This window comes from Juglans regia, chromosome 10 (assembly GCF_001411555.2).
Source record: "Juglans regia cultivar Chandler chromosome 10, Walnut 2.0, whole genome shotgun sequence".
NCBI classification, from domain to species: domain Eukaryota; kingdom Viridiplantae; phylum Streptophyta; class Magnoliopsida; order Fagales; family Juglandaceae; genus Juglans; species Juglans regia.
In genome coordinates this window covers 8,221,127-8,245,083 of record NC_049910.1, presented here as the reverse complement: position 1 = coordinate 8,245,083, position 23,957 = coordinate 8,221,127, and the positions used below count along the sequence as shown (strand labels likewise).

The 23,957-nt window shown below is 34.2% G+C and overlaps 3 protein-coding genes across 8 annotated transcripts; 1 reads left to right on the top strand and 2 right to left on the bottom strand.

Annotated features, from left to right (window-relative positions):
* The first annotated feature begins 527 nt into the window (after window positions 1–527).
* On the top strand, window positions 528–4,339 carry LOC108987811 (pentatricopeptide repeat-containing protein At5g04780, mitochondrial-like). The gene is made up of 2 exons (XM_018960828.2): window positions 528–2,580; window positions 3,452–4,339. Exon 1 carries the CDS (start codon window positions 660–662, stop codon window positions 2,118–2,120), a length of 1,461 nt encoding a protein of 486 aa, XP_018816373.1. The 5' UTR covers window positions 528–659; the 3' UTR covers window positions 2,121–2,580; window positions 3,452–4,339.
* Window positions 4,340–4,886: 547 nt separating this feature from the next.
* LOC108987821 (UDP-glucuronate:xylan alpha-glucuronosyltransferase 1-like) lies at window positions 4,887–8,668 on the bottom strand. Of its 5 annotated transcripts, none has more exons than XM_035694448.1 (5): window positions 8,379–8,668; window positions 8,033–8,098; window positions 7,264–7,458; window positions 6,112–6,722; window positions 4,887–5,979 (listed from the first exon to the last, which is right to left on the bottom strand). In XM_035694448.1, the coding sequence occupies exons 1-5, from the start codon at window positions 8,489–8,491 to the stop codon at window positions 5,015–5,017; spliced, it is 1,950 nt and encodes a 649-aa protein (XP_035550341.1). In that variant the 5' UTR covers window positions 8,492–8,668; the 3' UTR covers window positions 4,887–5,014. The 5 variants fall into 5 exon arrangements, with proteins under 5 accessions (XP_035550341.1, XP_018816396.2, XP_018816390.2 ...); XM_018960851.2 differs by having other exon boundaries at window positions 8,033–8,103; window positions 8,379–8,463; XM_018960845.2 differs by having other exon boundaries at window positions 8,033–8,129; window positions 8,379–8,451.
* Window positions 8,669–16,464: 7,796 nt separating this feature from the next.
* On the bottom strand, window positions 16,465–18,290 carry LOC108987813. Of its 2 annotated transcripts, none has more exons than XM_018960832.2 (3): window positions 18,019–18,290; window positions 17,642–17,831; window positions 16,465–17,254 (listed from the first exon to the last, which is right to left on the bottom strand). In XM_018960832.2, exons 1-3 carry the CDS (start codon window positions 18,154–18,156, stop codon window positions 16,797–16,799), a joined length of 786 nt encoding a protein of 261 aa, XP_018816377.1. In that variant the 5' UTR covers window positions 18,157–18,290; the 3' UTR covers window positions 16,465–16,796. The 2 variants fall into 2 exon arrangements, with proteins under 2 accessions (XP_018816377.1, XP_018816376.1); XM_018960831.2 differs by having other exon boundaries at window positions 16,500–17,254; window positions 17,591–17,831.
* Window positions 18,291–23,957: the final 5,667 nt, after the last annotated feature.

Below are 23,957 nucleotides of genomic sequence, written 5' to 3'. Positions count from 1 at the left end.
ATATTATTTTTGTTTTGAAATTTGAAAAAATTGAATTATTTATTATATTTTGTTTAAAAATTTAAAAAATTTGTAATGATTAGATGAGATAAAATGAAATAAGTTAAGATAATTTTTTAATTCAAACAAGACTCTACAAATCCAAAGCCAAGAAAAATAACATCATTTCTTCTCGAGTTTTGCTACTCATAATCTCCAAATACTACACACCACACACTATATTTAAAAAAAAAATTTAAAATTGTTTTTGGTTTTATTCTTCTTAAATTTATTAAATTCTTCTACTTATTATCAATATACTACACATTTGATAAGAGAAAAAAATATATATTGTGTGATATGTGCGAATGATGAATATAATTAGAGTTTTATTATATACAAACAAGTTTACGTACTAATTTACGTATTAATATTATTGTCTTCATATTTTAAATTTAAATTAGCATTATTTTCTTTTTTCTTTTTTCTATATAATTTTTCTCTCCCTCCTCTGCCATGCTTGCCATTATTTTTACTTCCGAGTGGAACCAGCCTGTTATTGACATGGCATGATTTTTGTCGACTGTGGAAGAGGAAGATAGAAGCAGGAAATCACAGGCTAGCGCGCTTCTCTTCCCGCCAAATCTTCGTGTGACCGTTCGAATTTAACAGCTTGAAAAATGTCTAACATGACTGTGTTTTCCTTGTCTTCCCTTGTGAGAAAATCTGCTCTACTACCTGCAATTTCCCAAGCTAAGCAAACCCATGCCCAAATACTCTTTCATGGCTTCCTTACCAACGTGACCCTTCAAACCGATCTCTTACTGGCCTATTCTAAATGCGGCTTTCTCCAAGACGCTCGCCGAGTCTTCGACAATATGTCTGAGAGGAATATGCATTCTTGGAACATCTTGCTCGCTTCATATGCTAATAATTTTCTTTATTCGGATGCTATTCATGTTTTCCTTGAGTTTCTTAAAATGGATATTCGACCTGATCATTATACGTTTCCTCCTGTATTTAAGGCATGTGCTGGAATCGGAGATGCTTATCTGGGTAAGATGCTTCATGGTTGGGTGGTTAGGCTTGGATTTGAGCAATACATTGTTGTGGGAAGTTCAATTTTGGATTTTCATTTAAAATGTGGGAATTTAGTTGATGCAAGGTGTGTATTTTCAAATATGTCGTCTAAAGATTCTGCTGTTTGGAATTCGATGATTTCTGGTTCTGGTAGGGCTGGCTTTTATGCGGATGCTTTAAATTATTTCAGAGGCATGCTTAATGAAGGGAAGAAGATGGACTCTATGACGATTCCTAGCATTTTGAATGCTTGCGGAGGGGAAGGAGACTTGATAAAAGGGAAGGAAATTCATGGGCAAGTAGTTAAAAGTTTCATATTTGATGGAGATGTTGCAATTGGTAATTCATTGATTGATATGTATGCAAAGTGTGGATGCTTGCATGACTCAGAAAAGGTTTTCAGGAACGTGCGTGAGCTGAATTTGATAACTTGGACCACAATGATATCTTGTTGTGGTGTTCATGGGAAAGGAGAGGACTCGCTGGCTTTGTTTAAGAAAATGAGAGATTGTGGGTTTAAACCTAACTGTGTCACACTAACAGCAGTTCTGTCTAGTTGCAGCCACTCAGGTCTTATTGATCAAGGTCGGAGGATTTTTGACTCAATAAGTTTTGATTATGGATTGGAACCCAGTGTAGAGCACTATGCTTGTATGGTAGATCTTTTAGGTCGTTTTGGCTATCTAGAGGAGGCGCTTGCATTGGTTAAAAATATGAAGCCGGCGCCAACAGCAAGTGTTTGGGGTGCCCTACTTGCAGGTTGCATGATGCACAAGAATGTTGAAATTGGAGAAATTGCAGCTCTTCAGCTCTTTGAATTGGAGCCTACAAACTGTAGCAACTACATAGCTTTGTGCAGTATCTATGATTCTCTTAGCATACGGGATGGTGTGTCACTAATCAGAGCAAAGATGAGGAAATTAGGTTTGGTTAAAACTCCTGGTTGTAGCTGGATAACCATTCAAGGAACAATCCGTAAGTTCTATCAAGGGGACCATTCTCATCCTCAAAGTCTGGAGTTACACGAAATTTTCAATAAGATAATACAGGCATCAGTATGACCTGGTGATTGTGGACTGGGAAACTGCCTCTAAGTACAACCGTAGGTTGCTAATTCAATGTTCTTTGCAACATGACTATTACCATATTTAATGTCTCTACCTGTTATCGGGGTTGGGAATACTGCCAAATCTCTTTAGTTGCATAATGCACTGCTGGAGGCTTCTTTCAATTTATGCAAACACAATTTGCACGTCAGCATGATGCATGAATACAAATATACAAGCTATCAGACGATCTATACATTGAAAGTCGGCTAGGCTCTGGACTTTCAGACCCCTCCTTTCATGGCAAACTCCTTAACCTGCCCAGAGATACCATATTATTATTATTATTTTAAGAAGAATCCTTTACCTTTTAGGGCATTCATTCGTTCACAGCTTATTTGCTTGAATGCCAGGTCTTGTCCTGCCAATTTCTTACCTTCTGGCAAGTGGCTTGTACTACTTCGCATTCCTGATGGTATGCTTCCCCATCATTTAAGTAAATGTTTCATTTGAACTTGGACAACTCATTCTGCTACCTGATTCAGTATTATAATGCAAATCTCCATTAAACATGAATCTGGCTGAATGGTGTCATCCCAATATGAATTTCTAGGGAAAATTTTCCTTTAGATGGCAAATTTGGCACATCTTATCCGGTTTTCAAACTAATAGTATGCCACCACATTTGGGAAATCTTAAATCAGGGAAGCTTATATTTGACTGCTAATTGCTAAATTCATTATATGGTTCGTTATTCATGCCAGAATATGCTCACAGATTGATTGCTACATGACAACACACTGGTTTATGATACACACACACACATATAATTTTTTGTATTTTCACCTATCTTAATTATATAGGTGAGCTGTTGTGGAGGACATCACTAAATTCATCCTATAGATACCAGACACGCTGTGAAATTGAACATAGTAATGCATATAGATATTCTATACATGCTTGGAGTTTGCAAGGGAAACCCCCACCATAAATACTACCAACCTTACGTTGCCTTGTGCGCTTTGTTTATCTTGTAGATCTATCATTTTTCTATTTTCATGAAATATTACTCAATGTAGAAAGGTAAACTCGCTACCCACCATACTTACAGCCAAGCAGTATTCCTTACATATAAATCTATATACATACATACATATATATATATACACACACACACATGGATCTATAGTTGGACAACCTTAACACCTTTTATTCCAACAAAAAACATACAAATTTGGGTAAGAATGATAAATTTCCGATTATTATCTTATGAAAAAATGATTGTATAGAAGGGATTATTAATCAATTTGTTGCTTCTCCGGTTCATTTGTGTGGCATTGATTCAGGCCTTTTGCTCAAGATGGTAATGAATAGACCCAGAAGAGGATGCTGCCGCTTTAATAGCTTGAAGATGATCCTCTGCAGATTTAAAATGCAGACCATCCCTCATTTTTCATGATCTCTTCCTCAATGGGCATGTCCTCTTTGATCAATTAAACCTTAACTCACTTGCCATTTGGGCCTCGTATGATGGCTTCCTGGACCTTTCTATGTTCTTCAATAATTATTATCTCAGTTTTCCAAACGGTTCCTTTCTTTCTGTTCTTAATGAAGCAGCACAGAACAACTAAAAGGAATGCAAGAAAGAATGGACCACCAAGTGAGACGAAGACAACTACAATAAAATTTGAATGGCGTCCTGGTGGAGGTGGAACAAGATCGAGGTGGTGATGGAGAGATATGATGAGGTGATGGTGTCACAGTTGGTGAAGGAGGCGAGATTGAATGACGGGGTGGTTTTGCTTCTGGAGGTTGGTGGGTAGAAAGAATGATGGGGTGGTGTTGCCCATTGTGGTGCAATGGGTCCGCGGGATGGGGTTGCCTTTGGAGGGGATGGATTACCATGAGATGGTGCTGCCTTTGGAGTAGAGGGAAAGTTAGGGGGTGGGGCCACTTTTGGAGGTGTTGGAGAATTATGAAGAGCCGGTACTTTGGGAGGGAATGGAGGGTATTGGTGGGGAAATGGTGAGGAAAAAACGGAAATAAGTACTCTTCAAATTTGTAAGAGCCATTTCAATGTTTATGTAAGTATAGAATTGTGCTAGTATTGGGGAATGGGCAACTTGGCATGTATTCTACCTATTCTCAGGCCTGATTAACTGTTTTGAATACTTCTAATTTCTCATTAATTTTGACTCCATGCAAGGATTTTGCAGAAGTGTCATTGAATGTATCGAGAAATACTTCTTAGTTTAATTTATTTACTTTTCCCTTTCCATAGATTTGAAAACCCATTTGTAAGCCTCTTGGTAAGAAACCATACAGTTGGATCGACTCCTTGTTTTTTTCCCCTATATTTCCCGTTATAAATTATTTATTATTTATTTTCTAACAGTATGTTTATTGGTTTGAAGTGTTTTTAATGGTTCTCCACCCTCTCTTCCCCTTGTATCTTGGTTGAATTGACTTTGTATAAAGGGAAAATTACTCAATGAGGCGTCATAGCAGCAAGTAAAACTAAAACTTTTATACCTCAACAATCAAGTACTGGTGCATTCTTGCCGAACAGTTGGTTCAATTCCCAAGATTTATGAGATTCCAGTGATACAAAAATTCAAGAAAAATGATAGAGAGCCTGGGCTTCCGTTTATTTTGTCCAATTTATGATAGAGTGCATTCTTCCGCTTAAAGGTGTTTGGATTCGAAGATGACTTGAGATGAGTTGAGATGAGCTGAGATGACTTGTAAATCCAAACAAGCACTAATGATTAAGCAGTCGGGCAAAATAAACGGGCGGCTCCCTGGCATTTCCCTCGGATAAATTGTACAAAATACTCCATTTGACAACTTATATTCCTTACATATTGCAGGTGGCCTTTGAGTAAAAGACTTGATCGTCGATCGGTACTCTAATTTGCGTCGCCCCAGTGCTTCAACATGTTCTTCCAGTTGCAATAATTGTCTATGCATTTCTTTACACGTTGATCCCTTACTTTAATCCTCCAATGCCCGTCCGTGTAGTTTGCTTTCTCGGCTTGCCTACGGTCCCATTCTAGCTGTGCCTTTTGCGGCGATCTCAACAGACAAAACTGCTGCAACAGAACTGGCATTGCATCATGCACTTTCCACCATTTTTGGTGAGCGACATCGCTTGCGAACTCTTGTAATATATCAACATTCCAATTACAATCGTAGTCACGGAAGCACATCCATGGCTTCACCCCCAGATAGTGAAGAACATAGAGAATTGGAGGCTCAGCGCCGAAGAGCCTAGTTTTCATTTGCTTAACTTCTTCCTCGTCACCAGCCCAGAAATTCTTCAAGAAATTCATGTGTCTTGGAATCCTATGCCACCATGTGAAGATCTCGTTTAAGTATCCTTGGTCACCCCCATTATAGGACACAATCTCGTTGATGTGATCCATCAAAAGCTGGAAAGTGCAATTTGAAGGCTCAACTACCATTACACCAGAGTTAAAAAGTGTGCCATTGTTCCCCGTTGCAGATATTTCTGGCATCCCAAATAAGAAATCGATGTTTCTGAGCATAAGCAAATCAGCATCGATGAATATGATCTTGTCATAATCTGTTAACTGCCATAACCGGAACTTGCTGTAATTCCATTCGTTATAGGCATCTTTCGCAGCTTTTGGGTTCCTGATCCTCTGGATTGTCTTAATCTTCCAGCCTGCAGCTTCAAGTCCACTCCTGTGGTATGCACTGATTGTCTCGTCCACAAGGATAACAAGGTCTCTTGTGGAGCCAGACATGCGGATGCTCTGGGCAGCAGCAATGGCTCCACAAACATAAACATCAGCTGAATGCAGAATCGTTGCATATGCTTCTCGGTGCATGTTTTTTGAGTAAACCAGATCTGCATTTCTAAGTGTTATATCTATACAGAGATTTTACAAAACAAATCTATGAATTGATTGATGTATATTTATAAATTTGCTTTCGTAACATCGTTTAAGAAAAAAATTAATATTTTTAGATTAGCACTTACCACTGCCCCTGAAAGGAAGTGCAAGTTCGCAAGAGCCAACTGGGAGCTGGACTTTTTGTCTTAGCGCATTCAAGTCTGGTTTGTATAACCATAAATTCCCTTCAAGTGAAACAAGTTCCTTGCAAGAAAACAGACTTGGTTGTGGGAAGCACTTGGTAATAAAGAGCAAATGCACAGGATACAAGCCTTTGAAAGAGGCTGCTAGATCAGCAGCTGCAAGCTGCAAATGCAAACGAGCCACATCTCTGGACCAATTCCCCTCGTTCCGACATGGAAGCTTAACAGCTATAAGATCGAGTCGTATTCCGGGGGGTTTAAGCTTTGGTAGAGATGGACAAATTGGAGCTTCAGTTTCTTCTTCCTCGTCTATCCACTCTGGGTATAAGGACTCCCATGTCACATTTTTTGCTGCATGGTCCAGTTGCAGATCAACGCTTTTGGCATCAGGAATGAGCTGCTTCCAATGATTGACTTCACGCTCATTGAAGTTCAAAAGACCAATTCCCCAATTTTCACTATTCTCAGTCACCTTCTCAAGAACTTTCGTGATGTCATCCCAAGCAATGTCTAGATTTGATAGATAACGAGGATCTGGACCGCCCCATATCCACCTGTCAACAAAACTTGGCTTGGATTAATTCATTTTTTGCTATACTCGGTGAATAACTCCACCAGTAATGCAAGATATAGTAATGTGTTGTGTAAGTAATGCACATTCTTTTTGAAAAAAAATAATTTTTTTTATGTGGATTCCTTAATTACTTCCTTCTTTTTAAAAGAAGTGTACAACGCTTGTACACTCTATAACTGTAAATATCATTTCTCTTCTATTCTAGGCAATTACTGGAATTGAAAATTGCTGTTTTTAAGTTAATCATTACTTTTTTGTCATCTGATGATGTGGAATCAAATGATTGTAAATTTTTTTTTAAAATTTTTTTTTCATTTACTTACCAATCATTTTACGCCGCATCAAAAAAATGATAAAAGAATGATGGTCAAAGGCTTACAAATATTATTTTTTATTTTGTTTTCGTGTGCATACCTTGGCTCTTATCCTTTGCCAAGGGGAAAAAAACTGGAAAAGTTATCACACAGCAAAACATCAGATATCAGTAACAGCACATTGACCAGGAGTAGAACATTACATACCCAGAGCCAGAATGTGGTAGTTGATTGCTATTGTAAGCCTCTGGAGAGTATAGGAAAGCTACAAGTGTTCCAGATACGATAATTAGGAGCACAAGCTTAAGCAGAGCAAACTTGCATCTTGAATTTCTATCTTGAATGGATATTTGGAAAGGCCTAGCTTTGCTTTTGTGAAATCTTCTCTTATAAACTTCTTCACTGTTCCAAGTTAGAAATTTAATTACAAATCTAGTAAACAAAACGGAAAGATTAGTTCATAAAGAAGAATGAAAAAAATATTTTGATGAAAAGCAAACTTTATTTGTTGTATTCATGATTTACTTGCTTGTATTGTATGTACTACTTTTGTGCTCATCATCTAATGTATCATTTCTGCAAAATGTTACTTTCTGGAAGAAAGCACAAATGTCATGTTTCTAGATAATTTTTAGATTCTTGAAATGAGATGTGATGAACAGTGCATCTGTTATTACACAACTTTTCAGATGCATTCCCAGCCTAATATTTGGAACCTGATCTTCAAAGGAGAGAAGAGAGTACTTGGATCCAAAGAAAGAAAAATGTTTCCAAGCTTATAATGCGATTGTACATAGTGTCCTGCATCGGCCACATCAAGGTTTATGTAATCATTGAATCAAACTCGTGTTCACGAACCTAATGAAGTGATTTAAGAAGAAAATAATGACATAAAACTGGAAGTTCCATGCTTACAGTAGCCAACTTTCTTATATCAATGTAAATAATGCATATTTAAAGCTAATAAAAAACTTACACTGATGAAGATAAACGATGTCGAGCCTCAAAAGCACCATCGGAAGCACCCTTTGCTCCTCTCATACTGATCTATTGCAAAAAGAACATTGCAACATCTGTGCATGAATAATTGGAAGAAAACTGTGAACTTCAAAAAATGATAAATCAAGAAATGATTAATGGTTTTACAAGGAGTTGCTTGTTAACACTTGGTTGTTCATAATAGCATGCAAACAGCGATCATACTTGAGACCAAGAAACCCAGAAACCAAATCCTTCCATTCAGATATCAGAGCTATGAATCAATTTATGCAACCAAGAGGCACAATGCATTTGAGAGAGAGAGAGAGAGAGAGCATGTATACCAGACCGTATTAGGAACTTTGCAGAATAAGATGATAGTTGAGGGAGGTTGAGAGCGTAGCAAGGCAGCAGAACAATATAGACAGACTAACGACCAATTGAATTTTCTATCCATTATAGAATTTTGGTTTTCTTAGATATAAATTTATATTTTTGTTTCTCAGCTACTTTTTCCATGTCTTTTTTTCTTCTCTCAGTTTTTTTTGCTCGATATTTCTTCATTTTGTTACATACTTAAGCCCTGTTTGGACCGTGGGAATTCAAGGTCTTCACTTTGTTTTGCAAGTTTCCTTGAGATAAAGATCCACTATTTTCACTGAAGTCAGTATAGCACATTGCCATAGATGGAGTGCATCATTATATATAAAAGAAATGACAAGATCCTTTAGGCACAAAGATCTGTCTCTCTTGCTGCTCGCTCATATTAATTAATTATGACAAATACTTCTGGATTGGATTTGGTAATACAATGTTATTTTCTTTAATCTATTATTTCTTTAATTTTTGTGACAGATCAGTAAATATCAATGCTTTTGTAGTGCCAAGAAATGAATTAGAACTTGTACTCAACGTCACAATTTAGACCTCATGTTGGTATCACTGATGGGTACCCTTAAACAAAGAAAACGTCTTTTACAGATCAAACTCTTCAAGGATATTGATCAGCCAGATGTTTTATCTGCCTCTGAATATGAGAGACAGAGAGAGAGAGAGAGAGAACTTGAAAAACCAGTCTCTTTGTTTCTACGTTATTAATCGAGATAAGCCGTAAGTAGTAGGTATTGCCCTTTTTCTTTTGTTTTCTGTTCCTAATTGTGTTGATCTTAATGAAGAAGCAGATGCTGCTATTTCAAGAATTCATGAGCACCTAATTCTAAGCCCAATTAAAGACGATTGATTAATTCTATTCGTTTTTGTGCTTTCATTATAGTTTCAATTTTCTTAATGCATAAGGAACACTAATTATCAATAAGTGATATAGGTTTAACGTCCCTTTCAACGACCATGCCTGCCACCAGACTCCTCAAAACCCCAATAAGAAGGTAACTGAAACAAGGGTTTATCAAATAATGACTGAATTAGTAATGAAATAGCATGCCAAAATGGACCCCCACTTCATGTATTTGGTCCTACGTACTATTTTCCTCCAATTCAAGTAAAAGATTCAAAGAATGATATTGCAGTGTTGTAAAATGCTGCACCTAATCATGATGATGCCAACAAGTATAAACCTTACAGTATCGCCAAAAAATCTGGAGAAATCAAAGGCAATACATATATAGAGACGCGAGGAGGTTGTTTCCATATTGTATTAGAAGCAAAGCAACCGAAAGGGCAGCGGCTACATTAATCAACTAGCTAGGAAAGTTGTTTAGTTAACTAACATTAATCAACTAAGAAAGCTCACCATTTGATCGAGCTTGAGTATTGAAGAAGAAGAAGAAGAAGAGGAGGAACTTGAGTACTCTATCCGCCTTCTAATTTAAAATTGGTGTATGAGTATCCATTCTTTGCCCGATACTATCGGATGGGTCGGGCAAACCGGGTACAAGGGACCACCTAGTAGTTCTAGAGATGACCCATTGCAATCACTTCCACTCTATGTTGTTATATTTTCATCCCGCTTGCCTTTTAATCTAAGATTGGCGTATCCATCAATCTGTCAAGCACAGGATAAATATTTTAGTCACCAAAAGATTTTATAAAGTAAATCTATAAATTTAGATAGTTTGATATTGGACATTAGATTGCAAAATTATTTTTATTATAAAAAAAATTTAATGTATCTTATGAAACTATGTGAATTTATAAATTTATTTTTATAAAATTTATTTATCGTTGTAACATTTCTCTTAATGCAAACGGATAGACCAAGCAGGCCTGGTACAAAGGCCAATCTAGTAGCTCTAGCTATGATCAATAGTAGTAATTTAGGGCCCATTTAGATACTTAGAATATTTAAGTACATCTGTGAATAATAGTAAAATAGATTAAGTTGAGATGTTGTTGGGTTTTGAGAAATGTAAGAGAAAAAGTTGAATAAAAATATTATAAGTTAAAAAATTATTTGAATATAATTTTTATTTTAAAATTTAAAAAAGTAGTATTTTGTTTAGGAGTTTGAGAAAGTTATAAAAATTAGATAAAAAATAGATGAAAAAGTTTAAAATATGAAATGTGTTTTAAGAGATGTTTGGGATGAAAATATTTGAAAATAATTGTATTGCTAAATGGACGTAGCTTAAGTTAATGGATGGGCCAGGCAGGTTGGGCACATGGACCGACCCAGTAGCTCTAGTTATGATCAATAGCAGTCATTAACATTAATGTATCTGATCAATAACAGTCATTACAAATTAGGCACTGACATAAAAGAAGTTACATTGTTTTTCAGTTGATTTTCTTTTGATGTGGTCGTGGCTATAGCCTATTTGGTAGGTCGACCATTTCAAGCCATTTAATTTCCCCACGTGGGAATAACAAATTGGGACCCATCTTTTTATTTTTATTTGAATAATAATAATAATAATAATAATAATAATAAAAAAGAGACACAGAGAAGAAACCGTATGTTTACAATGTCCAATGATTTCTTTAAAGGGAAATGCTATGTATCTGTCCCACACCGGCACACATTTTACATCATTTTTTTTTTTTTTACACTCAATAAGTTGAGTGTGTGTCGGTGTGGGACAGATGCATATATTTTTCTTTCTTTAAATATGTTTGACTAGGGATCGAGGCAAACACGTGGAAGACACGGGTTTTGAAGAGGATAAAAAAAAAATAATAAAATAAAAAATAATATTTGTACTCATATAATAGATAACCATCGCGAACTCATTTTAAAAAATAAATAAATATAAAATTTATATAAAAAATTAATATTTTAAAATAAATTTTATTTTTTGAAAAAATATATATATAATATTTATATGACTTATAATTATGTCTAACATCCTTCAAATAAAAGAATGCATCAACACCCATCCAAATTTTTTTTTTTTTTTTTGGTATCGATAACAATATCCGCCCAAATATTAAGTAGCTAGGGGTCTCTTTGTATGCACCATCCATGCATGCCACATGGCATCCAGCTGGACGAATAAAATCTAGTTCTCTTGTTAACTGCAGCAGTAGAGACATTCAGCCACTGTTTTGCGCCACTTGTTTTCGAAATGCCTCTGATTTTTCAGAGTCTGGCCTGCTCCTATGTATAATGTAAGTTGTCTTTCAAATGTTCTGATCTAATTTTTTTATGCATGTGGGCCGACGTCAGGTTTTGGATATGCTTGAAACATAAACCATATAACGATTCATTCTTGGATCACACAACTAATCTACGAACCTTGAAAACAGAAAACAGTCTTCATGAAGAGTGTTTTTTTATTATTATTTATGAACCCCTCAAATTGTAGATAAATAATTATTAAATTGTTTCAAAAATATGAATGTATCTATATATATATATATACATATTCTAATTCGTTAAAAATTGATATTCAGTAAATAATATTAATAATATATTTTGCGATATAACGTGATTATGAAGGAAAATGCTAAATGTACTTAAGAAAATTTTTTACTTTTCCACGTGTTAGTTATTGATACATTTTAAATTTTAAATTTTTAAAAAAACTAACAAAATAAATCTTATAAGTAAAAATATAAATAAAAATATAAATACATCATGTAGCACTACTCGATGGTCCCCAATAGTCAGATGGTCCGGCCATGGGTTTGTGTCCCAATGGTCACTAGTTCAAATCTCCTTAAGAATACTAGAAGTTTACCTAGTCGTTAATTTCAGGGTCCTATGAGATTAGTCGAGGTGCGTGTAAGCTCGCTCAGACACCTACTGTTAAAAAAAAAAAAAAAGTACTACTCGACGAATACTACAAAATCTACACATCTCTTATAAGAAGTGTTTTTTCAAATTTGAGACCCCACCTAAAAGCTCCACTAGGGAGGAAGAAATAAGTGGAAGATAATATAAGAAATTGAAAGCAAATAATTTACAGTAGCCTCAAAAGATGTGTTGGTTGAAATAATCAAAGATAGGGAGTAGGGTTGAAAATCGAGTAGGGATGAAAATAGAAGGTGTCGGTATGGTTTTGGTTTAAAATTAAAACCACACTAACAAGTTGAAAATGTGTTAATCTCGATCGAAACCGGGTGATGAAGGGGAAGAACATCATTGATGTAGGTCTCGATTTCTTCCGATTGGTTTGTTGGCATCATCGGTGGCGCAAACAAACTTACAAACACTCGAACGCTCATCACATATTCACAAAAAATATAAAATATCATAAAAAATATGAAATATCACAATAAATATCAAAGATTCAAACACTTGAAACGACACAAATGAATGAATCATGAAATGACGCAAATGGATGGAGCTAAGAAGAACCCAATGAAATCGGCAATGAATCGATGACATCGGAAAGTCTCAGAGAGAGAGAGAGAGAGATTCTTTTTATTTTCCATCACTGGCCGATCGGTTCCGTGCTCCGATGACCGGTCTGATAAGTTTTCGACCGATTTACTCGATTCCTGTACACCCCTAATAGGGAGTGGTAGAATATCAAAGAATAGGTTGGTGAAAAATATGAGAGGGGGCCTCAAGGCTTAACATTTAAAAAAGAATATGATACTAATGTTTTCACTATATATTATTTTTATATAACTAAAAAGAGTAAGATGACCTAGACAACAAGACATAGTACCACCTTACCCACTACGGATGGGACAAGAGGAACCCAGACGACGAGAAGCTGCAGATGCTTTCTCAAGTTGGGTTTAAGTTAATAAATCATTATATAGCTAATATCAATATTTTAAGGTAAATCTATATTCAAGTTTGAGTACTTGAGACTAACTTAAAAGACTGTTGATCAATTGCCACCCTTTGGGTTGAAACTATATATTAAGTGCAAGTACAAAGTTTTTCTAATGATAGTGATTAATTCACTGTAAATATCATTTTTTTATTTATAAATTTCATGCCGCTCCAAGTAATAATCAATTAAAACAAAAGTGGTTGGTTTTTATTATACTGTTACTATGTTATCTTGTTGTTAACATAGATCTCATGCAATTCATGAAATGTGTAGAGCTTTCCTGTACTCTATTCTTTATATTTCAGAAAAGTATTTAATTTCATTCGATTTTTATCCTATATATTGTGTTGATATGTCATTATGCACCAACTCTTTTAACATAACTCTCACTACAAGAAATATGGAATTTTTCCACGATTTCTTCCTCCATGACTACCGATGGTGGGAAATAGTGGACTTATGGCACAAAACGTTGCTGTCGCAATAAATTTGGCCATATATGACGAATTTTCGTGCATCGAGTGAAAAACGGTGGACAAAAATGATATTTAGTGACGACATTTCGTTCATGTTAAAAGGTTTTGGGAATTACTACTTTTGTACCCCAATACAAGAGCTTTTTCCATGGAAGGTGTGTATTGCTTCGTTGGATATACTCGCCGAGCCCTCAATTAGCAAGTACTAGCGATTTTGCCTTCACCTTGCAACCTCACTGTCGACGATGGTTTCCTTGCGTCGCCGCCCTTCAACATCCACTCACTGTCGACAATTGTTGCCCCTTTCAACCTCATTGCCGCCAGTTGCCGCCACTCAGTTTGCTGGGCATTGATTACTGTCAACTCTACTAAAGGTGCATCCCTCTCTCAAATCTTTGCCTAATGATAATTTCTCTTCTCAAATCTCTGTATCTCCCTCTCTCCTTGGTAAATCTCTCACCTATTGCTGCCTCTTCTATGTGTGTGCATCTCTGGTTCATGAGCCTGATTTATTCTTCACAGTTTTTCATTTTTAGCCATGAATATACATAATATTTCTTGAATACTTGTGTCCCATTAATTAGGTTCTGATCTCTTGTGAATCCAACTCTTTTAACTCATACATTCAGATTAATCGCCTTTAAATTCAGATTAATCGCCTTTAAATTTAGAATGTTATGTGCTAAAGATTATTGAGTTATGAAATTTTACCCCTTCAAAGTATGCTCATTTGTTGTTTGTAAAATAGCTTGAATTGATTGGATGCACATATATATATATATATATATATAACCTAATGTGCGAGTATGATAGGAATTTGAATGTGTGCTCCCAAATTTCATTTTAACAAAAAAAAGGAAAATATGTTGGTGGTCAAAGGCCAAACCATAGCTCTAGCTAGGATGATGATCTGCATGATAGTTATTATGAATCACAAACATAATTATGCACTAGAACTTGAAGCCTCGTTTGTTTTTAGAAAATATATCATCTCATTTTATCTAATTATTACAACTTTCTCAACTTCCAATACAAAATAAAATAAATAATTTAATTTTTTTAAATTTCAAAACAAAAATAATATTAAAAAATATATTTTAATAATATTTTATTCAACTTTTTAACTTTAATATCATCTTATCTCATCTCATCTCTGAAAACAAACGAACTCATCTCATGCATCATAATAATTATTAGCGTTGCTACTGATCAGGTTAATTCGCACTTACGCGTGTTCTCATCAAGTAGCTATATAAACATACAAAAGAAAGCAGAGCAGAGCTGATCTAAAGTCTTTTTAGAAATTATTAATCATACGAGGATGTCGTTATATATTGAATAATGGAAACTGGTTGATAGACAATATGATATTACTTATTAGCACATAATAATGAGAGTAGATTATATAACTTTATATTTTATAATTTGTTTAATTTCTAGAAGATCATTTTCTTACTCAATAATTTATTATTATATTAAAAAATCAATGAGAGTGACAAAAGGATGAGACAAGTCTCGTCAACTTTCTTGACATCAAATACAATTTATCATTATATAATTTTACTGATCCTAGTAAAGTTTGACTATTCTTTGGGGGTAATCATCCTGCAGGAAGAACTAATTTGTAATATATAATGATCACACCATTTCCCTATTCTTATTTTGTCAAAAACGTACGTGACTATGATCACGACCTAACTATGGATGCACTACCACGGATAAGAAATCTCAAAGAGCCCATGCATTGATGCACACATGACATGATCCATGCATAAATTAATTTTGTCAAAATAAAAATAAAATTTATTAATACACTTGCCACAAAGCTTATTTTTCTAAGAAACTTCACAAAACAAGTATAGAGTAAAAAACAATAAAAGAATAAAAGTTGCGTTTGGATAAAATAAAATAAAATGGATTTGGATTTCAAATCAATTACCATATATGATTTCAAATTCAAAATTTCGAGAAGTTTAAAAGCTTATTTGGCTTTAATGTAAATCTAACTCTGAAATCTAAGATCATCTCATCAAAATAAGAGATTAGATTTTAAATATCCAAATTTAAATCTTCAAAATAAGATAATATTTTACGAAACTCCATCGAAACGATCAATAATTCATTTCCAAAGAAATTAAGAGATATTTGAAAAATAATTTGTACAATTTTAAAATATATAAATTTTGTGCATACTTTTTAAAAAAATGGGAGCCATATAAAAAGTTTGCTTTCTCGTTGTTTTCCCACTTTTTTTTTTTAAAAAAAAAAAAAATGAGTCGTATGTGCTACACCCACCGATGTGTAGTCCGACAAATTGTACCTAGAAATCTTAATGCTTTTGTTTATTTATTTTTTTCATACATTTTTTTATATCCTTAATTTAAAAAAAATTATAATATTATTAAAAAATAATTCTTTAATCATTAAGTAAAAAATAATAATAGTCGGGACTCATACGGAGACCCATCATCGGGAGAATTAGTAGCATTAATATTAAAAAAAATAGCTCTACAAAACTTACACATCTAAATTTTATCTAGACATTACTCAAAGTATTCACGAGTAAGAAATATATGACTGTAGGTCCGTAACAAAATGATTTGATCTATTTGTAGAAACATCAGTTAAAGGATGATTTTAAATGTTGAGATGAGTTAAATTGTGAGTAATAATATTTTGTAGATCTCATTGAGATAAGTTGAACTTTTTAAATCGAGAGAATTTAACTAATTTTTAGGTTAAAATGTATCAAATTCTTCAAATAGCATAACTATTTAATATTTACAGAAGGATTACACGTTTATTAGATGCAAACATGGCCACAGTTGTGCACATTAATTAACATGATATTCCGTCTCCGTACTTCAACATATATTAAGGTAATAAGAGTCATAGAGAGAAGCACATGCACGTAGTGCACGTTAACATACCTAAAGTTGAACATCTAAGGAAATAACAGAAAAAAAAGAAAAGAAAAAATTGCTATTGGTGCCATTATTACATCCCACGCCTCGGTACAAAAAGGACCTAAATAACCAAATACTTCGACAAAATTGAGCAGCCTCTCTGCCATTATTATTAGAACTCGGCAACCAAAATTTCAGCAACAATTTATGCTCATCCCAGAAAACTGAATAGACAAGGCCGAACCGCCACCCAAATTTCTCCTCTTAGGCTTGGCCCTTGGAGGTGAGGGTGTCCAGTTGCTATAATCATCTGTAACACTAACACCTTTTGCTTTGCTCTTGTCTGCGGAGACTTTGTGAGTGCAGCCTGAAAGCCATTTGGACTGCATGTAAGCTGTAGTCCTCCATGGGGGGATGTGGAGGCCCCTCTCTTTAAGGGACTGTTTGGCAGCTGAGCATAGAAGAGAGATTATATTGTTAAGCTTGTCCTCAGTCCCAACAAAGATTTGTGGTAGTGTTTCTGTTAGCTCCTTGTATGTTGGTGTAGGCCTAGCTAACTCAAACTGTGACTTGAAATCCATGTCCACAAAAAACTTCATTGAATTACCACTCTCATCATCTTCCATTCCAATATCGATGTATTCATAATCACCTGTTAAAACCCAAAAAAAAAAAAATTAGAGTTTTAACTCATGCTCGCAACTTGGGGATTTCCATTATAGCATAATTAAGGAAATCGGAAGATATATATGAGCATTTGGAGGGATAATTCGATGAATAAATAATATTCTTTATTTTTCCTTAGAGTTCTTGAAACAGTAGCCAATTCCTCCGTGTACTTCAAAATGACTCCTGGCAGATGCATTTTCATCAGTCATAGACTCGTATGTGTATACTCATAACAACAAAACTTGTCAAAACAATAATCAAACACGCCTTTAAATTCTTGTGACTAAAAAGTGGATGGATCAGAGTTGGCAGGGAGTACCGGAAGTAGGGAATTTGAGGCAAATAATAATAAATTGGGAGAGAGACCCACCAGCAGGGCATCCCAAGGAAGTGATCCAAGAAGTTTGACAAAGAGAAGCCTCATAACCATCCATTTTTAGCCTCATGACTAGCCACTTTTTCAGACTGCTGTTTTTATCAGCATCTCTTTTGCTTCTCATATGCCTCAACACACTCTCAAGGATCTCAACCTCGGCTTGTGTCCCACTCCCAAGAATCTCCTGAAACCAGACAAAATAAAAAAATCATACAATATCTCGATCTCCATAACTTACACACGCACACAAAAGAAAACCGAAAGCAAGACCAAAAGATCATATATTCAAGAATAACAGATTATAAACTTGTTGGGCTGGAACCCTGGAAGCATCATGTATATATATATATATGGGGAAAAAAAAAACATACCTGTAAAGCGAGATATTGGGTGCGATGGTTTAGAGGACGACACTTCGAGGAAGCAGAAAAGATAATAGGTGATGGCGATTCTGATTCTATAAACTCCTCTACCATTTGAACCAGTCTTTCATCTTCGAAGCTACTCATCTCTCTCCCACTACTCTTGTCTCTAGAAATGGAGCCTAAGATTTTATTTATTGGGAGTAGTAAACAAGCTAGATAAGTATGAGTTTGGGGATGGAGAACATGGTTTATTGGGTCCTTGGTGGGTCTTCTATATATGGCAGACTGTGCTATGGCGGTGGGAATTACAGCTATATGGTGACAGATGAGGTCATGAATAGAGCTAAGTAGTCTGATATACATGCATACATGGGCATGGTAAATAAGATTAATGGAGAATATACTTATTTCTGTACTGTGAAAATGATACTATTCTTCGCACCAAAAGGTCGTTTCATGAGTTCCAGAAGCCACTTCAAAGATCCAGGTTAATGTTCGGTGACACGATGATATCCAAGGGCTGGAAATCTGGCCTGCTTGTGCCTAGTCTTTACAAAATCTAATCCAGTAGGGACCGACTCGGAGGTCCTCGATCCATTGACTACTGATGTGTAATAATGTTGGATTAGAGAGTTTAATTAATTTCTAACAGTGTCGAACGTACGTATAATTTTGTTTTTATTTTTCTTATTACAGTATTTTATATCATTATAAAAATAATATCCGTTTATATAAATATCGATCTTTATTTTAAAATAGAATTATCTAAATAATTATAAAAATGAATGTGCATGTATAATTGAGAGTTTGGTCCAATGCTAATGATCGGAAAAAAAGATTTCTTCAAGTTCTTGTTTGAATTAGGTTCTACAATATTTATTGTCAATTTAGTGTTACTAAAAATAATTATACAGACAATAATAAATATTATATGATCCACCATATGTATCTATCACTCTCCTACTTCAAGCCCTCAAATTTATGGCTCATTTTAGATCTTAAATAATTTTAAATCTCTCCCAATTATTAAAACCTTGATCGATCCTTAAATGGATTTATTTAGATCTCTGGATCATTTTTGTATGTAAAATAATAGTATTTAATATCTTTCGTTAGCAATATTATAATAAGTTTTATAATATTTTAGATCTTTTGATAATTTTTGTATGTAAAATAATAGTATTTAATATCTGTTAGCATTATATATAATAAGTTTATAAGATTTTTATATGGATTTAAATCTTAATCCTCATACTAAATAGGAAGTTAGAGAAATAATTTTAGATGTCTTTCTAATTTCATTATATTTCGACATCTAGATTTTATTATCCATATATATAATTAAAAGTTACTGTACCAATATTTGTGTAATGACATGGTACTATGCTACAATTTTACTTAAATCCGAATATAAAAATAAAGAAAAATACATTATTCACGCATTAAAGTCATGTTGGATAAAGGCATTCTTTTATGATTTAAAATGGCAATTGAGATATAAACATATATATATATATATATACACTCAAACAAAACCTATGCATAGCTTAATGGCATGAAAAGAGTGAATTTCTTCTCATTATACATGGGCACTTTCCTCTAAGCAGAAGTGAAATGAAAAAATAAAATGAAGAATGTGACGATCGAGACTTTGTTCATTTGGCGTCGACTTTGGTTAGTGGAACTGGTCGTATTCAACCATCATTGAATTTCCAGGAAGTCTTGCGATACAAATAGTGTCGACATACCGCGTACCGATGCCCATGGAATGTTCTACTTGTCTCGTCATGTAGATTAATCATAAGTAAAATGAGGCATTCTTTTGGATTGCAAGCAAGCAAAGATCTATTTATTTTTAATGCAAGTTTGCATTGAAATTGAGTAAAAATCTCAGGCAATTCTTGAAATAAAAAATAAATAAAACATGGCAATTGACTAAAAATTTGGCTAGACCATCGTTAGTTTTGCCAAGAAAGGAGTTGTCTGAAGAATGAAGAATTGCCATGGTAATAAAGTGATTAGTGTTGAGTTTATGGAGCCTGATTTATTTATGTGTCGGTCTCTTTTAATGATATGACCTGACACTGATGTGTTATGACTTTTTGGTAGATTTTTAAGGATGCTTGGCCATGTTAGCTTCAGCAATGGTCGTTGCTCTCGAAAAATTTTTTGGCACTGTTTGCGATTAGTGGAAACGCCAACAGAAAATCCGCTCAATGTTTGCGCAACAAGTCGCTCTAGCGAAGCTCATGCAGAGAGTTCGCTTGACTCTCGCTTGACAGGTCGCTCAAGTTAATGTCGGATAAAAAGTTCACTCAACATGTGCTCGATACTTTGCTTGAGCAAATAATTCAAAAAATTGATAGTTAGGGTTTCTGCCATGTGATATTATAAATATGTACTTAATGAATAATATATGCATTCTAAGTGTTTTGACTAGTGAGATATCACCCCCAAAGTGTATTTTGTGATTCATCAATACAATAAAATCCTTTGTAACTTTTTAAACGTAGACACATTACCAAACCACGTTAATTTTGTGTTTGATCTATAGTGGCTGCTCATACGTATCTAATCACGCAATATTCTAAGGAAAGACGATCTGTTTGCCTCGACCATTTGGTGAAAATTGTAAAGCCATGCATGGCTTTTTACCCTGCAAATTTTCTAATTCCCTGTGTTACAATATTTAGAAGCAACAGGATATATATCATGCTGATATCCGCATGCAATTCACCAAACGACTCTCAGTTATACATTCATCTCCTTACGGTTCTTTTCTTTATGGAGATGGGATATTCTCTCCACCACCACAGGTTGTGCTACAACCGTATTGCTAGTTCTGACAGATCCTTTACCTAAATTGTATGCTCTAGTGGGAGTTTTCAGTACTTGGATCGAATTGCTGGTCTTTCCACTACGTACTTAATGCTTTTCTGCATAGAGGCATACGAATTTCAGGCATTTTGCTTCTTCTATATGTAGTTATCTTTTAGCTAGTGCTGTACAACAATACAATTTGGCATACCCTTTTGCTGTTTGCCACTAAAAATCTGTGAATGAACAGATTAGCTCATGATCTGCACTTGAGGGTACTGAATGAGTTGAAGGATTCATGAATTGAACTGAGTTAATACCCAGCTTCAATTCAAGACTGGTTAATTTGGATGGTTCAGTTATATTCTTGCTGTCCCAATAAGACTATCACCCCAGCCATAGGAGAACCAGCCCATTTTCAACAATTTTCTATTTATTTATTTTTTTTCTTTTTTAATTTCTCAAATTAAAAAAATACCTACATTATAATTTCAAAATAAACCATGTTAGCCAATCTTGCTTGTATATGCTAGTATGAATCCAATATATTTTGCTAGATAATCTTTTGAACATCAACCCTAGTAGTTAGGGGATTCGAACCCCCAACCATAGACCCAAGGGTTACTAGGAACTATGGGTGGTGCTATTAGGCCAGAAAGCCATTGGCAACCTGCATCAATTAACCGCGCAAAATGAATATTCATTTCCTAGAAAAGTGTGTTTGGAGGGAGTTATGTAGAGTCCATCTAAATTAAGTTTAAAGTGTGTTTTGATGTTAAAATGATTTTAATATTTTTTATGGGAAGTTGAAAATGGTTGTAAGTCCCAAATGTAAGAAAGTTTTGCGTTAATATGAGTTTAATAATTTGAGAGTTTAGTATTTAAATATTAGACTTAATTAAATTAAATCCAGCTGATTCTTACAACCAAATGAAACAGGAATGATAGCTTTGGTCTAGAATAATTCCTAGAAGTTCTAGGCTAGAACCAACTGATTCGGTCGTGGAATTGGGGTGTTGTTCAATCGGCCCAAGCCCAAGCAATGTAAAAAGTCGGATCACAAAGGCCATTAAAACTAGTGCCCAGAGGGCCCCGAAAACTGTCTTTAGTTCAAGAGAACTGTTTAAACGCCAAAAATCCAGGTGCACTTGTTGCGCCTAGAGTTCCCTGTCACCTAACTCTAAAATACAGTAAAAAAAAAAAAACTATAAATACATATTTTTATACTATTTCTTAAATCTATTTTATAATAAAATATAATTTTACAATCTAATATATTACACCAAACGAATAGTATTAGATATAGTCATAAGTTTGTGCAAGCGTCGTGCATTCTTTAAAAAGAAGTGAGATTCACTATTAAAAAATTAATTTTTTCATGTAAATATTATATTTACTCACTTTTTCAAAATGTGTGGTGGTAATTGCGTTTCCTATACATATTTATTTAAAAAAAAAAAAAAAAAAACTGGGTTCAATGTGATTTTTTTTTTTTTTGGTATGGATCCCATTTTTTTAAAAGCTTATGCAAAGCTATAATTTTTCAATTTACATTGATTGCAATAATCCCTCTTAGTAGTGAAGAAATTTATGAGTCTAATTTATCTCATAAAATTAGTTCTATAAAAGATGATTGTTTATTCTTTATAAACATGTCCAAGACATTATCCACAGACAATTTAAAATTATTCCTCAACACCCTCCTTCATGTATAAGTCAATATTTTTCCTGGTCTTTATCACGAGGTAAGTAGTGTGGACTCTCTTATTCATCATGAGGAAAGTTCTGATTCTTTAAAAAAATTCAAGGACCTAGCTCATCTTATAAAATCGATTTTATAAAAATAATTATTTATTTTTTATAAATATATCTAAAACTTTATCTACAAATAATTTAAAATTATTCCTCAAACAAGTAGAAGGTGGCCGGTGGATGAAAAGTTTTCTTATTCTCTAATTATGACTTGAGAGTTAAGAGGCAGAAGGGATGATGCCATTGCTTGCTTAACGTACTCATAAACATATTATCATAACAATAACTACTCAGAGATACGACAACTTCAGAATTTCGGAAGTAAAGGAAGAACGGAATCATTCGTTTAGGTTCCCGTCAGTTAACTTTACGGAATCAGTGCAGTAGTTAGTAGTTTGTAAGGGGTCCCACAAATGAAGTTCAACCAACTTATCGGTTGCCACACTAAAGGATTTACGTGAGGTAGGTCCCAGCCTCGATGCTCCGACAATAATACACCTTGCATGGTAGGACGGGTTATATATATGTGTACTTACCTCCAAAAATTAAAAAGCAATAAAAGATTATATATATGCTAATATGCTAATGAGTACATTAAGCAAGCAATGGTAAGTGTGTATATATATATATATATATGTTACATTCTCATCTTATAATATGTAATACTAAATAATATGTAATACATTCATTATTATTAGATGATAAAAAAATATGTAATAAATAATCATTTAATAGTGATAAATATGTCATATCTTATTTAATGGGATAAAAGTAAAATGGTAGTATAATGTATAGAATTTTCCATATAACAATGTTGCTTTAGACTCATTTATAAAAATAATTATATAAAACGACACGAATTAAACCAAACGGTACCGTTTCGATTAAGGGTTTAATAATTCCACCCCTCTCCTTCCTCTTCTTCTTCCCTATTCTTCTTTCTTCATAATCTCTCTTCTCTCACATGTAGCTCCACATCCTTCCGCTTCTCTCTTCCTTCATAGTGCCATCGACAGGAAATTGAAGAGCCGATGGGAATCACACCGACACCAAGGTTGCTTATTTGCTCCCCTTAATCAGTCGATTCAGCCAGCTCAAAATATGTGAGAAATTCATCGGTGCGGCGTTGATTTTGGATTGAAACTGCATCCATAATGTCGGTTTTTACCCATAATCTCTTATTCTAAGAGTTTGAATTTAAATAGAGTTGAGAAGTCATTTATTAAAATTTAATCATTCAATTAAGACAACTAATTAGATATTTCAATTCAAACAAACAAAATTACCCGAGGAAAAGAATTGATTTTTAAAAGTAAAAAAACAAATAGAGGAAAATAATATTTTAAAAGTGAGAAAAACAAAAAAACAAAAAACAA

Bases quoted from the DNA above. Each gene is read 5' to 3' on its own strand.
- LOC108987813 (XM_018960831.2), bottom strand. From the start codon at position 18,156: ATGAGTAGCTTCGAAGATGAAAGACTGGTTCAAATGGTAGAGGAGTTT. The intron at 17,832-18,018 runs GTATGTTTTTTT...GTCTGGTTTCAG, and splicing joins CCCAATATCTCGCTTTACAG to GAGATTCTTGGGAGTGGGAC. The intron at 17,255-17,590 runs GTACTCCCTGCC...GGGTTTTAACAG, and splicing joins CCTCAAATTCCCTACTTCCG to GTGATTATGAATACATCGAT.
- LOC108987821 (XM_035694448.1), bottom strand. From the start codon at position 8,491: ATGGATAGAAAATTCAATTGGTCGTTAGTCTGTCTATATTGTTCTGCT. The intron at 7,459-8,032 runs GTAAGTTTTTTA...AACTTGGAACAG, and splicing joins CATCGTTTATCTTCATCAGT to TGAAGAAGTTTATAAGAGAA. The intron at 5,980-6,111 runs GTAAGTGCTAAT...TTAGAAATGCAG, and splicing joins ACTTCCTTTCAGGGGCAGTG to ATCTGGTTTACTCAAAAAAC.
- LOC108987811 (XM_018960828.2), top strand. From the start codon at position 660: ATGTCTAACATGACTGTGTTTTCCTTGTCTTCCCTTGTGAGAAAATCT.